Raw genomic sequence first — 16418 nt, 5'->3', positions numbered from 1 at the left:
TTTGAGCAGTGGGGCTGAGGGGAGAGGTTTTCCATCGGCGGAAATAAATCCTCTAGATTCCCACAGGGGTAGGAATTCCGTTCGGCTGTTGCAGACGTACAAGCTGTCTGAATATATGTCTGCAGAGGTCGGGAACGAATTGGGGTGTTGGACAATGTCAGCAATGGCTGCTAACTCGGTTGCCTGCGAACCTAAGTGTCCAGGTAATTTTAAAGCTATCTCTTCTAAAGCGCGTCCCGGCACATCCTCTACATAAATCCCACATCCTGTTATCCTTTTTCCCTCAAGGACTGTGGAGGAGCCATCTACGTAAATTCTCAGTGCTTTGTCTGTGGGCTGGGTCGTCTGTTGTCCGATACCTGTCTTTCTTGGTACTAATTCGGGAACAAAGGAGCCTGTTCTGTGCTTGGGGGCTATGATCTCGCACACATGTGGGGTTCCTGCATAGTGCAAATTATCAGCCAGAAACGTGTGCGTTTTTGTCCGTTTTACAATGATGTCGCGTCCCTGTAGGAGTAGGGTCCATCGCGCTGCTCGAATTTGGCTTACTGTGCCGTCCTTTAGTCTGCCGTCCAATAAAAGCTGCGTCGGGGTGCCCTCGGTCAAAATGGTTACTGAGTTGAGTCCGGTTATGTACGAGAAGTACTGTACCGCCCAGAAAACTGCTAACAGGTGCCTGTCGCAGGCTGAAAATCCTTGTTCCACCGGATCTAAGACTCGTGAGGCATAGGCTACAGGTCCTAGATGATCGTGCCTTTCCTGCAGGAGTACAGCCGAAAGGGTTCGGTCGGTGGTCGCTACCCCTATCGCGTATGGGGAGTGTGGATCTGGGGCTTACAAAGCAGCCAATCACAAGCAGTTCCACTTCTCCCTAGCCCACCGCAGAATCTTCTCCTTTTCCACAAACTTATGGAGCCTTACAATCACCGCCCGCAGTGGCTCCCCGTTCTCGGCTTCTGCCTTAGGGACCTGGGCGCTCTATCCACCTTTGGGGCCTTGTCAAGCACCCCCTCCGCTACCAGCCCTGCCAACTTCCTTGAGACGTATCTCATGGTAATGGCGCCTTCCACAACTTCAGGCAAGCCAATAATACACAGGTTCTCCCTTCTAGATCTGTCCTCCTAATCCTCTACCTTTGCCCTTAATGACTTGAAAAGGTCTCCCAGGAGCCCATCTCCACCTCCAATGCCACCACCCGATCACTATAATCAGACATCACTGTCTCCATCTCCTGGACCTGCGGTCCCTGTACCTCCAAGCACTTCTCAACTCTCCCCATCGAGCTTTTCAGGGGTGCTACCGCCCCCTCGATGGCCTTAGAACAATCCTCATGCGTATCCTTTCTTTGTTGGCAAAACTCCTCTCTGATGAATGCCATCAGCTGCTCCTGGGGTTTTCCAACTTGCGATGAACCTTCCCCTTCTGCCATCTTTCCAGTTGTTGCTGTGCCACAGATCTCTCCCAATTACTTGGCCAGGTCTTTAACCTTCTTCTGCCGGGTCTAGTAACCAGAAGACATGCTACTCATAGAACATAGAACGATACAGCGCAGTACAGGCCCTTCGGCCCATGATGTTGCACCGAAACAAAAGCCATCTAACCTACACTATGCCATTATCATCCATATGCTTATCCAATAAACTTTTAAATGCCCCCAATGTTGGCGAGTTCACTACTGTTGCCGGTAGGGCATTCCACGGCCTCACCACTCTTTGCGTAAAGAAAGGCGGGGGAACTTCTCCCGGGGGAGCTTCTCCTTCACACCTTCAGCTACAGTTTCCTGTCGAAATTCCCCCGCTTTTGGGTAGAAAGAGCTCAAATCAACGCCTTCGAGCCGGAGCTGCCCTGTGTGCGACCAGTCATTCCATGACTGCCACCCGAAGTCTGGCTAGGCAGGCATTTAATGTCCAATATTAACTGCCCTTGAGAAGATGATGGTAGTGAGCCACCTTCTTGAACTGCTTCAATCCATGTGGTATTGATATGCCCACAATGGTGTAAGGGAGGGAATTCCAGGATTGACCCAGTGACAGTGAAGGAACGGTAATATAGTTCCAAATCAGGATGGTGTGTGTATTGGAGGGAAACTTGCAAGTGGTGGGTGTTCTATTGTGTCTGCTCCCTAGTCCTTCTAGGTGGGCGAGGTCACAGGTTTGGGAGCTGCTATGATTCTATGGTCACTATTCCCAAGATGGTTCCCCACTATGACATTCACCACTTGACACATTTCATTCCCTAGGGTTAGAACCAGCAATGTCTAGGTCAATTACTAGGGGGCATAGGTTTAAGGTGAGAGGGGCAAAGTTTAGAGTAGATGTACAAGGCAAGTTTTTTACGCAGAGGGTAGTGGGTGCCTGGAACTCACTACCGGAGGAGGTAGTGGAGGCAGGGACGATAGGGACATTTAAGGGGCATCTTGACAAATATATGAATAGGATGGGAATAGAAGGATACGGACCCAGGAAGTGTAGAAGATTGTAGTTTAGTCGGGCAGTATGGTCGGCACGGGCTTGGAGGGCCGAAGGGCCTGTTCCTGTGCTGTACATTTCTTTGTTCTTTGTTGTTCTTTGTCTTCATTATACAGGAGACATATTGTTCCAGAAAGTCCCCCTGAACATTCTTCATAAATTCCTCCCGTTTCTGCCCTTAAGACAGTCTCTGACAGACAATAAGGTCTCCCATTGTCATTACTCTACAGTTCATGCGCCTCTCAGTAATTTCCCCGCAAATTTGCTCCTCCATCTCCTTCCCATTATTTAGTGACTCATAAAATACACCAACAGCATAATAACCCATGTACTTACCTAACTTCCCTTTAAATGCACCTTAACCAGTCCATATGGTGGCAAGTTCTCCATTCCTAACACTCTCTGGATAAAGAAGCTTCTTCTAAACTCCTTATTGGATTTAGTAGTGATTGTCTAATATTCATGGGCCCTGGTTTTGGACTTTCTCAGAAGGGGAATCAACTTTTCGATGTCAACCCTATTGAAACCCATCATGATGAAACCTGAAGTAAAGACCTGTCCACACAGATTGACCTAAAAGATCCCATTGCATTATTTTGATGGTGATCAGGGGGTTCTCCCCAACATTTACTCCTCAATTAGCATACTGAAAACAGATTATCTGCTGTTATCATAGAATTTACAGTGCAGAAGGAGGCCATTCAGCCCATCGAGTCTGCACTAGCTCTTGGAAAGAGCACCCCACCCAAGCCCACACTCCCACCCCATCCCCATAACCCAGTAAGCCCACCCAACACTAAGGGCAATTTTGGACACTAAGGGCAATTTTAGCATGGCCAATCCACCTAACGTGCACATCTATGGACTGTGGGAGGAAACCGGAGCACCCGGAGGAAACCCACGCACACACGGGGAGAACGTGCAGACTCCACACAGACAGTGACCCAGTGGGGAATCAAACCTGGGACCCTGGAGCTGTGAAGCAATTGTGCTAACCACTATGCTACCCTGCTACCCATCAGATCTGTTATCAGATTACGTGTTTTTGTGGGATCTTACTGTGCACTGTTGCCTTTGGCGTATCCTACATTTTCAACAGCGAGTATTCTCAAAAAGTATTTCATTGACTGTAAGGTGCTTTGGGATGTTGTGAGGAAGAGAAAGGCGCTATATAAATGAAGGCCCTTTTTCTCTTATCAGTTTGCCTCGCTCTCAGTCTTCCCTTTTCTCGAGAAAAGAGCTTCTGCCTATTCAGTTTGTCCAAATGGATTTGAAAAGGGCTGTTTCAAAACCAAGATCAAAAAGAATATGCTAATGTTGTAATAATATTTACCCTGGGGGGATAAGAGGTGTGCTTGTACTGCATTACCCAACTATGCGGTGTAGTCACCCTGTGAAATAATAGATCGTTAGGGAACAATGTTCATGATTATACTGCATCTACAATGAATTCAAATGTACTGGATTGGGGGAATCCCAATAATAAAATTAAATACAAGAAAAATTAAAACAGAACAAAGAACAAAGAACAAAGAAATGTACAGCACAGGAACAGGCCCTTCGGCCCTCCAAGCCCGCGCCGACCATACTGCCCGACTAAACTACAATCTTCTACACTTCCTGGGTCCGTATCCTTCTATTCCCATCCTATTCATATATTTGTCAAGATGCCCCTTAAATGTCCCTATCGTCCCTGCTTCCACTACCTCCTCCGGTAGCGAGTTCCAGGCACCCACTACCCTCTGCGTAAAAAACTTGCCTCGTACATCTACTCTAAACCTTGCCCCTCTCACCTTAAACCTATGCCCCCTAGTAATTGACCCCTCTACCCTGGGGAAAAGCCTCTGACTATCCACTCTGTCTATGCCCCTCATAATTTAAACATGCTGGAAATACACAGCAGCCCCATTAGCATGTGAAAAGAAAAGAACAGTTTAATGATTCTAATGCAGCTCCAATTCAGAACTGCTTTCACAATGTAATGTGTTATTTTATTTTTTATTTTTGTTTTGCCGAACAAACATTTATATGGTTTGCTTCATTTCTGGCTTTTAAGAGTGTCTTCGGCTCACAATATTTGCAGTAAACAGTATAGCGACATGTATACAAAAATATAATTTGTTTAGGTAACATTGTACTTCAACAAGTTTATAGAAAGATATGCACATTCAATCAATTCTAAATTATGTATGCTTCAGTTTGTTGGACTTTGGTTATCTGTGCGGTTGCTTTATTCCTTATTTATAGATAGGAATGACATTATCGGCCTTCTCTATTATTGTCTTGTCTTTTGAGTTCTAAATGCCACTTAAGCTCTGGTATTGTGATATTTACTTTGAAGAAAATTTGCATTTGTCTCTTGATAATAGACCCATAGGAAAACTGCTTATTGAAAAACTTTTCCTCATATACTGCACATAACAAATGGTTTCCATGTGGAGACCCATCCTATTTCCCCGTGTAAGATTGGATTCCAAGGGTCGCAGATGATTCAAGAGTCGAGAAGATTTACAAGCGATTTATTAAGAACTCATAATTCAAATTCAGACTAAGGACACAGAATATGACCTGTAAGAGGTGAGGATGGTTTACAGGCATGGTGTTCCGTGCTCGTCCATCCCGACCCCACGGCCCACCTGCTGGCCATCCCCCGCTATTCCCCCCAGCCCTGGCAGAAGCCCTCGACCAGTGGCACAACTGTCAGCAAACTATGGTGACATTGGACACTTTCCGTACCCCCTCTCTCTCCCTCAGCAGCCATGGCGCCTGTTTCCCGATTTTTGAAACCACAAGTGAACCTCGTCATCGGTAATTCCTCCTGGCAGAGGCGGAGCATTGCGGAGACCCCGGAGAGTACCGGGTCAGGCCAGCTAATGATATGCCAACTATACGTGTGGAGTAGAACGCATTGACGCTGCTGTCTAGGTACCGGAGCATGCCATTCTGGGGGGCACCCGACGCCGACCACGATTTTGGCTTCACAACCGATTCTCCACCCAATCGCCTTTCCCGATTTCAGCGTTGGCCGATGGAGAATCCCACCCATTATCCTTTGGTCCTCTCTCCAGCTGGCTGCAGGTGTTAATCCAAAGCTAGCATGGAGGCTTTTCCACCTCCAACATGATCTTTCCCCCTGGGCTGTCTGTTTATATATGTTATCTTCAGGACTGATGGGTACCTTATGCCAGTCACTCATTCAATCACACCTTCTCATTCAATTGTCCAATACCAGGGGGTGGGTACCCAAGTTGAACTCATGCTACTTCAACTCCTAGGCAGCGAGGTCACCCTTGACCTATCTCTTATATGGACATATTGCTACCTTCTTTCAGACAGCTTGTGTTAGATATTTGGATTTGAGATTAAATCTTATGAGGCCCAGGAATGCCTACACAAAGGCCTGTGCTTAGAGTTATGCCCTTGGCAGAGAAAGCAGCCCTTGTGAAAAATCCTGACCATGCTGTTCTGTGTCTGCGTCAGCTCTGACAAGCTGCTGATTTAGAGAGAGCAGAGAATAATTTCTTAAGATTTAATAAGGCCATTATCCTATAATTTCTTACATCCATGCTTTATCAAGGATATTTGTCCCAAATATTCTGGGAATGAGTCTAAAACTAACAAGAGGCCAGTGACAGATTAACAGAGTGCAATGGCAATTTTTCCAAGGACAATTCAATTTCTTCCATTTTCAGTTATAAAAAGGAAGGGCTAGCATTGATACGGCTCCTTTCATAACCTCAGGGTATCCCAAAGCACTTCATAGCCGATGAAATACTTTTGACGTGTAGCCACTTTTGTAATGTAGGGAAGTGAAGGAATGCCTTGGAACAGTTGAAGAATTGAATTGCCGTCTGCAATATTCAATGATTTCCACAGTGTCGAGGCTGAGCATGGTGTCAGGATGATTAATCAAATACCCTTTCCAAACATCTTTGGCTCAGTATGTTATAGATCATAGATCATTGAATTTACAGTGCAGAAGGAGGCCATTCAGCCCATCAAGTCTGCACTGGCCCTTGGAAAGAGCACCCGACCCAAGCCCATGCCCGCACCCTATCCCACAACTCCACCCTATCCCTGTAACCCCACCTAACCTTTTTTGGACACTAAGGGCAATTTAGCATAGCCAATCCACCTAATCTGCACATCTTTGGACTGTGGGAGGAAACCGGAGCACTCGGAGGAAATCCACGCAGACACAGGGAGAACGTGCAGACTCCATACAGACAGTGACCCAAGCCGGGAATCAAATCTAGGACCCTGGAACTGTGGAGAAACTGTGCTAACCACTGTGCTACCGGGCTGTTCTCAGGGGCCTGGAAGGAACATCGACTTTAAAAAATAAAAGGACAAGGGCATTCACCTGACACAAGGAATGCAGATGGTAGGTTCCAGACTGATCACTTTATTATCTTTTTGGACCTAAACTGTCAGTAATTTATCCTTTGACAAGTGCAGGCCATGTTTGCCAATGCCCCATGTAATCTAGCATATCACTTTAGAAAATCAATCATCTTTGAAGTTTGGGCTATAAAAGCCTGTCACACACTAATGAATTGAATTTAAGTATCCGGACCATAACAACTGGAGCCATGTGGCTGCATCTATAGTTACCGACTGACAGTGATAAGATTCTGAATCGGACACATTAGTGAAGTAGCTCACCAAACGCAACATAATTTGAATATTGATGAAAAAGCAATGTACTGTTGAGGTTTTTCATCTTGCAGTCATCAAGACAGACACAAGAATGCCAAATTTCAAAGAGAGCAACAATTTGTAATGCATAAACAAAGGCTGATGATTGGTTGGCAAGTTGACTCTGATTAGTCAAAGTATTTCCATGGAGAATGCACCTGGGAACTATTGGCCCACACACTTATATTTAATTCAAAAAGGCACGATGGCTGGACATATTCCTTTTGCTTGCATATTCCTTGGACATATTCCTTTTGATTGGTCCCTGTGTATAAATATGTACAACTTCTAGCAAGCATAGGTGAGCCACATTGCATACCGAACTGATAATCTTCAATTGGTTATTAGCGTAATTCCTAGCACATTCAGGATTGTTCAGCAGTGCTGTCTAATTGCAGAATCCTATCTAATGTGAAAAATTATGGTCTGGGTTTGAAGAGCATGGGTTGTTTAACAAAGGTCATTATTCTGCCTATTACAGACTGTCTAAGGCACATGGTGTTTGATACAATCTTTGGGACATAGGGCCTATGTACCTGACATCATACCAGCACTGAAACTCACATACTGTCATTTGTATGGTCGGCAGAACATCTTTTTAGTTTGACAGCAGAATCCTGTTAGTGGAAAATACCATCTGTGTTGCTACTGCAAAGTAACAATGCGAAACAGCTAACTTGTTCAAATTTTTGAAATACCTTACTCTTCCGTGGTCATTTGAGGTAGACTGGGCACTTTTCAGGGCTGAAAGTGGTGGCTTTAGGCCTGCATGATACACATTGAATAATAATCTGATCTAAGTAGCCATTATACAGCAGGATCACATTGACGATCCCTGTTTCGGTGACTTCCGGTGAAGGCCATGTAGTGTGTGGTCACACACAGGGCAGCTCCAGCTCGAAGGCATTTGTTCGTGCTCTTTTTACCCGAAAGTGGAGTAGTTTCGACAGAAAAGTGTAGTTGAAGGTGTGGAGGAGAAGTTCCCCCATGTATGGCATGTCAGCTGGTTACCAGTCCCAGCAGAAAAAGGTTAAGGACCTGGCCAAGGAATTGGGGGAGACCTGTGGAGCAGAAGCAATTGGGATGATGGCGGAGGAGGTAAGATTGTCGCAAGTTAGAAAGCTCCAGATGGAGCAGTTGGTGCCGTTTATTAAAGCACGGTAGCACAAGTGGATAGCACTGTGGCTTCACAGCGCCAGGGTCCCAGGTTCGATTCCCTGCTGGGTCACTGTCTGTGCAGAGTCTGCACGTTCTCCCCGTGTCTGCGTGGGTTTCCTCCGGGTGCTCCGGTTTCCTCCCACAGTCCAAAGACGTGCAGGTTAGGTGGATTGGCCATGATAAATTGCCCTTAGTGGCCAAAAAGGTTAGGATGGGTAATTGGGTTACAGGGATAGCGTGGAAGTGATGGGCCGAATGGCCTCCTTCTGCACTGTATGCTCTATGACTATGATTATGACTAAGAGTTCCACCAGTGATGGAAGGAGATGCACGAGGATCGGTCAAAGGCCATTGAGGGAGAAGTAGCACCCCTGAAAGGATTGGTGGAGCGAGTTGAGAAATGTCTGGAGGTACAGGGGTCGCAGTTCTGGGAGATGGGGAAGGTGATGTCCAATCACAGTAATCGGGTGATGGCGTTGGAGGTGGAGGTGGGGGTCCTAAAGTCCCTTTGCAAGTCACGAAGGGCAAAGGTAGAGGAGCAGGAGAACAGATCCAGAAGGCAGAACCTGCGTATTGTCGGACTGCTAGAGGGTGTGGAAGTGCCATGAGATACGTTTCAAGGATGCTGATGGGGCTGGTGGCAGAGGGGGTGCTGGACAAGGCCCCAGAGAAGCACATGGCGGACAGGTCCCTAAGGCAAAAGCCGAGAGTGGGGGAGTCGCTGTGGGTGATGATTGTGAGGCTCCACAAGTTTGTGGAGAAGGAAAAGGAGAAGCAGGGAGAAGTAGAACTGCAAATGGGAGGGGAACCGTGTCCGAATTTATCAAGATATCGATGCAAAGCTGGTGAAGAGCCATGCAGGATTTAACAAGGCCAAAGCAGTGCGATATCGACAGAAGATTCATTTTGGGGTACTGTACCCGCTGAAACTATGTTAACTATTGATGGTCGGGAGTACTATTTTGAAACTCCAGATGAGGCCAATGACTTCATAAGAGACCATAAATTGGGAGAGAACTGAATGTTGATGGGAGATGGAGGAGCTGGAACAGCAGCAGTCGGAAGATGTCGGTATTGTGGGGGCCGGTGGTTGGGGGGCTTTTGGGTTGGGTGATTTTGGCATTGCCGATGGCCCCTGGGCTATTCCATGGGACGGGAGTGCAAGTGGAGCTATCTCCTGAGGCTCCCCCGTCACCTGCCGCTGCCAGTCCTGGAGGCCCACTCTTGTCTTGACCAGGTTCTGCATGCTCCCGCCATGGAGCACAGGGAGCGGACCATCTCTGTCTGGGACTGCGCCAGATCATGCTGCAACTGTGCTACCACCTTCTGGGTTTGTGTCATATCAGCTAGTGACTGCACCATCTCCCTCTGGGACTGGGAAACCTCCATCTGTGTCTGTGCCACGGTGACCAGCTCAGGAGTGCCACTGCGATTTCCAGATGGCTCTGGGATATGGTCGCCTTTGAGGCTGCAACCCTGTCCTGGGCCTTGGCCAATGCCTGCACAGAATGCCCCAGGCCTTGGACATGCTGATCCATAGCCAAAATCGCCATCCCCAATGCCTCCACCGTGGACGCCACCCACGCGGTGTTGGCCTAGGTGGCATGCATTGTCGGCACTACCTCCTGGAGAACACATAAAACACCAGTGTTAGACAGTCTGACGCATGCAGCCCAGGAGTGGATAGGTGATGGCCTCAGTGGCCAGGCCACCCGGCCATTGCAGCCGGTATGGCTATCCGCATGTGGTGCAGGGTGGGAGTTCGTCCGTCCCCCGTGGGGGGGGGGGGGGTAAGGTTATGGGTGTGGGGACAGGGTTATTAGCAGGGGCACAATGCTGCCTACTCACCCTGGCCACCCTGAGGAGGTCGTCCAGTTCTTTCCGGCACTGCTGGCCCATGTGCGCCCAGACACGACAAACGGTGGCAGCTGGCAGCCTCCTTTCCGGGACGAGGTACAGGGTCATCCACTGCTCCTCCATTGCCTCCAACAGGGTCTCCAGCTCAGTGTCTGGGGACCTTGGGGCTGCTCTCCTCACTGCCATCTTGTTGGATGGGATGGTGTATTTGGAGGGAGAATTGTTTATGTGCAGCTGCAGCTTGTCAGCCTTTGCGTGTTAATCGTGAAACTGGTGAAGCCGGCACTGTTTTCGATTAGAATTGATAGTGTTCCACCTGGCGCCAGTGCTAGCCACGTAACGGTAGCAAAATCGGCCCAGGTGCGGCACCAGTTTTTCTGTTGTAAAAGACCACAGATTCAACATTGGGTGGGATTCTCCATCCCGCCGCGCGGCACACCGTCGGAATTCTCTGTTTTGCAGGCTGGTTAATGGGGTTTCTCGTTGTAGGGCAGCCCCACGGCGTCGGGAAACCCCGGGCTGCCAGCAAAACGGAGAATCCCGACGGTAGAGAATTCAGCCCTTAGTCTCAGAACCGGAGAATCCCGCCCCATGTCTCACATAATTGATTGAGTTTTTTGAAGGGGTAACCAAGAAGGTAGATGAGGGCAGTGTAGTCGACATCGCACCACGAAGACTCCTAGTGAATTGAGGAAGGATAATGTGGGGCAATACACTGAGTGAACTGTTCTGCTCTTCTTCATAAGACGACAGGGGATCTTTTACATCAATTGAGAGGACAGATAGAACCTCAGATTAGCGTCTTATCCAAGGGACCTCCAACAGTGTAGTACTCCTTCAGTGGGGCAGGGGGGTGCATTTCCATTTCCTGCGCCAGCCCCATCAGAAGATATAAACCATTTTCAAATTCTAGCCATTTGGTTTTGAAATGAGAAGCGAAAGTGCACTTTAACACTCTAACAAGAGAGGCGGGGGGGGGGGGGGCGGAGGATCATTGTTTTAAATCTTGTGGGAGCATTTAAGATAAAGTGTAATGATTCAATCTATTATCTGAATGCAGTTTTACAACTCTGGTAAGATCACGTTTCGATTAAGATCAATTCCTCTTCCACAGCATTAAATTGACCTTCTTATGCTTTGTCTGCTTAAAATGAAACTATTTTATCGACCAACACTGGGGAAGTATGTGGGCAGATTCACTGCCTCGCATTAGAGCACAGTGGAGTGAAGTGATTCTTGTATCTATTTCTTCTCCCTAATGTTCTTAGTTGTCGCATATTCAATCCTTCTGTACAGATGTGAGCCCTGTTTGCTTCTAGGGGCCATCTGTTTGGTGCTGATGGTGTGTTTATATTCCTGAGGCAGTGGGGCAGTGTCCGTTCCTCAAATTGTTGGCATCAAGAACAAAAAACACCTGGAAACTCGATGTGAAGCCTTCACTGGACTCTGTAATAAATATTAGAACCTGCTGCATTGGACACCCCCATCTATCCAGTAGCTGGTGCTGCGTCAGGTTTTGTTCTAGCTGAAGAAGCTAGCTAGTTATTAAAGGCTGGTAAACAGTGTGAATTTATCACACTTAACTGCAGACAACAAAATACACCTTTTGCAAAGGCATTGGAATATTCATGGCAATTACTGTAGAAATATTTTTCGATCTAAAGTATGTACATTCATGTAACTCTCTAGCTGTCTCAATTGTGCTGTCTATTAATAAAAGGGAGGGGATTGATTAAAGTTTATGTGTTATGCCCCACCCCCTTCCATTATTTATGTTGTGTGCAGCCAAAGTCACAGTATTGAGAGCAATTTAATTTCAATTGAGCAGCAGGACAATTCTCTGGTCACATTTACATACAGAAGGTCAGTCAAGGCTCACAGTCTTTCTTGCTGTCTCAAGTGTCTTTGATATTTTAAATCTGCTTCCCAGATTATTATTTGTATTGATTCATTGGTGTCATCACAGCACACTTTAACATGACCTAAAATATACCAGACATGATGCTGCTCGGAAGGGATTGCATTATGAGTTGTAATAAATGCCTGTCCACACCTACAACCTTATTTATACACATGGGCCCCCAAATTAGGCCTTGAAAGAAATTCATCGATTTTTCACTGAGTGCAACTCATCACTATAACATTTAGTTCATAAGCAGAAGGACATTAGCATTCTGAATTCTGGTGAGATAGATTCATTCCCTCCTAAAGGAAGCCAATACAATATTGAAAAGGGTTTCAACTATTAATGTCAAACACAATCATTAGGAGAACTGGCGTTATGTGCGGGTTTATTAAGTGGTATAAAGTTGGCTGATTTACAGACAGTGTACAATGTGTATCTTGCACAATAATTAACTGACCTAACCATCTTGTATGAGACTGTTGGTGCATGAGTTGGCCATGTTTCTTTCCACCTGGCTGCACCTGTGTAAGTAAAGGTCCATCCACTCTGGCCTACTTGATTCCATGTAAGTGGACATTCTGTACCAAAGTGGTTTTCCAGAAGCAATCTCTCAGAGCCAAATACATAGCCTGCTCTGTCAAAACAAATTCAGAGAAGGATTTCTTCCTCAACAAAAATCAGAGCAACAATATGTAAACAACACCTAGTACCAAATGAGCCACGTTGAACTCAGCTTCACAGGGAAAGTCTTCAGGCCTTCACTCATTGGACTAGGCCATTCAAGCCCTCCAGCCTGTTCCACCAAACTGTTGGATTATGTCTGATCTGTATTTGAAATCTATTCATCTGTATGGTCCCACATGCCATAATATCCTTACCAACAAAAATCTATCAATCTCAGTTTGGAAATTTTCAATTGACCCCCAACCTTAACAGCTGTTTGGGGGAAGAGTTCTAGATTTCCACTATATGGCAGTTTCATGGTCACCGTTCTGGAGATCTTGTGGCTCAGTATGTAGTGCCCCTGCCTCTGAACCAGAAACCCCAGGTCCGCATTACATGAAAGGAGTGGTCATAATCAAAAGATTTTGGGGGAAGGTGAGATCAGGCTATTGAGTTGAATGATCAGCGATGATCATAATGAATGATGGAGTAGGCTCAAAGGGTCGAATGGCCTCCTCCTCTTTTCTATGTTTCTATGATGTGGTTCAACAGCCTGATAATAAGCCTGTTAATCCGTCTAACACTTCCCCACTAATCCCCAAAGGAAAGAAAATGTGGGAGATGGAAAACAAACATGGTCACAATGTACTGAGACGAGTTCCTTTAATTCCAGATTTATGAGTTAATTGAATTTAAATTTTACTAGCTGTCATGTTGGGATTTCAGCACATTCCAGAACATTAGTCAGGACTTCCGAATTAGGAGGCCAGTGACATTTTCACTACACCACGGCCCCCTGCTTTGTCAAGTGGCATTTCCTGACATCATTCCTAAATGGTCTACCTCTAATTTTAAGGTTATCCCTTTCTTCTGCGCTCCTCCACAAGTTTCTATCTCTCTACCCTAAAAAATCCTTTAATCATCTTAACCACTTCAATTGGATTACGCTACTAATCCTCTATACCCAAGGCAATACAGACTAGTTCTAAGCAACTCTTCTCATAATTGAACCTTTTTAGGCTGACCTCAAATACAAGTTCCAGTGGAACCGTGGAGTTATAGAATCATAAAATGAGACAACAGGCCATTTGTTCAATCCAATCTGTGCTAGCTCTTTGAAAGAACTATTGAATCAGTCCCTGCCCCCATGCTCTTCCCCCATAACCCTGAAATGTTTTTGTTTTCCCCTGAAGAGTCTATCAAATTTATTTTTGAAAGTTACTATTGACTCTGCTTCCACCAGCTTTTCTGGCAGTGCTTTCCAGATCATAACAATTCACTGCCTAAAACAACTACCCATCATCTCTAACCTTTGGTTGTTGTACCATCCGTGTTTAAATCTCTGACCTTTGGGTCCCAATCGTTCTGCCGGTGGATTTAGTTTCTCCTTATTTATTCTACCAAATGTTTGATGATTTTGAACACCTTTAGTAAAGCTTCCCTGTGGGCCTTCCATGCTTTGGGGGGAACAATTCCAGTTTCTCTAGCCTCGCCATGGAACTTCAGGCCCGCACCCCTGGTATACCATTCAAAGGTTCTGTACCCTCTCTAAAGTATTGAGCCCCTTTTTCCAAAGGACAAACAGACTTTACACACAGGCACATTGCAGAAAGGACTAGGATGTTTTGTGCTCCTTCTACACGTTCGTGCACTCGGCACCAAAAGCCTAATTTCCACCTTATGAGATTGTTTGCTGCCTAAACACAGAAAGTTCATTCATTCAAATCCCTGTTGCTTTTGATCATATTGGCAATAAGAAATTAAAACAAGAACATCCGAGCTGCTGATGTGATTTCCACAGCAGGGCACTCTTGACACCATGTGACCTTTTAATGGGTACATATTATTACAAATAATTTATGAGCCATTTTGCGAGAAACTGTACGTATCTGAGGGGGGGGGGGGGTTAAGCAGGTATCAGCAGTTTTTTCTTCAGATGGCACTGGCGTTAAACCGGTGGTCGCTAGGCAGAGATTGAGTCCATCTCAATCACACTGCCCTGTTGCCGTGATGACACTGATAGTGATGCCACTTTCATTCAAGCTAATGGTTGTACATTTATCGTGTGTGTTTTGTGTTCCTTCCTAGCTCACCTGGTGGTCATGGCCAGCAACGATGGAACTGTGAAGATACTGGATCTGCCCTCGGGCCAGTTGCACAGTCTAGCGGGACATGAAGATGCCGTCCAATGTGTGCGGTTTGATCACAAGGGCGAGTATGTGGTGTCAGGCGGCTCTGATGGTACTGTCCGCCTCTGGACTTGAAGCAGAAGAACCTAACATTGAGTCTACATTTCCTTCAGTTTAACACGTGCCTTTGACTCTTGCTGTAATGAATCGGATTTATTTCTGTAGAAAAAAATGGATAGTATAATGGGCCCGTTCTTCTAAACTTTGTATCTGCGGTGTGCAACTATCAGCCTTGTTCAACTTCTGTCACTTAATAAACTGTTGTGTTTAAAATCGACTCTGTTTTTTCCAAGTAAACAATGTTGGTATTTAATCGCGTCAGTGATGTTCATTTAAATATCAAAGCTCCATAACTAGGAATTGTTCGTGTCTGTGTTATTTGCAAGAAGCTGCATTAATTGACGCAAAAACAGTTAACCCAGCTTCGACAAAGAGTCATCCAGACTGGAAACGTTAGCTCCCTTCTCACCTCCACTGATGCTGCCAGACCTGCTGAGATTGTCCAGTATTTTCTGTTTCTATTTCAGATTCCAGTATCGGCAGTAATTTGCTTTTATTTCGCCTTGTTGCTCTGCTAGCTGGTATTGGGATACTCCAAGTTACCCTCCCTGAAAGGGGCCTGAGGCAGACTCAATATCAGCTTCCAGCAAATAGTTGGATAAAATAATTGGAGGAGAGGAAATTGGGAAAGAACAGCTGTGTGGGAATAGCCCCGGCACGATGGGCCGAGTGGCGCTTGCAAGATCCAATCATAAATCTGGCCAATTGGAATTGGGGTCACTGCAGAAGCCGCAGTGTCCCAGTGTTTGGTATGTTCTGTGTGTTACAGCGCTGCATTTGCACTGACCCTGACCTGTGCGTTCTGTGCTGGGGGGTAACGATCCCTCGGTCTCACCCCCACCCCCTTCCGATCGAGATATGCATATGCTTGCTTGACAATGACGCCTAATGACAACGCCAATGTACTGCATGCCTGCAAACCTCGTGGCCTCTGTCCCTCTTCCGGGAGTCTCAGCCAAGAGAGCAACATGACCTGGAGTGGAGTGGATAGCTGCGAGCTGCAGCCCAGTGAGAGCGGGGGAGCTGCAGGGAGGGAGTCACAGTGCCTCCCCGGGCCAGGACACTCAAACCTCATGTAGACAGGCTGCAGTGCCGACAGCAGAACATTAAAACCATTTCCGAGAGGCGAGGAACAGCTTCAAATTGTGAACAGAAATAAGCAGCGCCTCGCTCAGCAGCCAGTGAGGGGGCTCCAGACGGGGTGGTGAGGGAGATCCAGCCAGGGTAGTGAGGGGGCTCCAGCCAGGGTGGTGAGGGGGCTCCAGCCGGGGTGGTGAGGGGGCTCCAGCCGGGGTAGTGAGGGGGCTCCAGCCGGGGTAGTGAGGGGGCTCCAGCCGGGGTAGTGAGGGGGCTCCAGCCAGGGTGGTGAGGGGGCTCCAGCCGGGGTGGTGAGGGGGCTCCAGCCGGGGTAGTGAGGGA

General features: G+C 46.7%; 1 protein-coding gene across 2 annotated transcripts in view; it reads left to right on the top strand.

Moving 5' to 3' along the window:
• The window catches only part of spag16 (sperm associated antigen 16), a 1374442-nt gene extending 1359230 nt beyond the window's left edge, over positions 1-15212 (top strand). For both annotated transcript variants that reach the window (XM_072483243.1, XM_072483236.1), the window contains one exon: positions 14839-15212. In XM_072483243.1, coding sequence (XP_072339344.1) covers positions 14839-15014 — 176 coding nt within the window. In that variant the 3' untranslated portion in view covers positions 15015-15212. The remainder of the gene's footprint in view (positions 1-14838) is intronic.
• The last annotated feature ends 1206 nt before the right edge of the window (positions 15213-16418 follow it).

Source organism: Scyliorhinus torazame, chromosome 2 (assembly GCF_047496885.1).
Source record: "Scyliorhinus torazame isolate Kashiwa2021f chromosome 2, sScyTor2.1, whole genome shotgun sequence".
In the NCBI taxonomy this organism is placed as follows: domain Eukaryota; kingdom Metazoa; phylum Chordata; class Chondrichthyes; order Carcharhiniformes; family Scyliorhinidae; genus Scyliorhinus; species Scyliorhinus torazame.
Note: the sequence above shows the minus strand (reverse complement) of the source record. Positions and strands in the feature narration are given on the sequence as shown.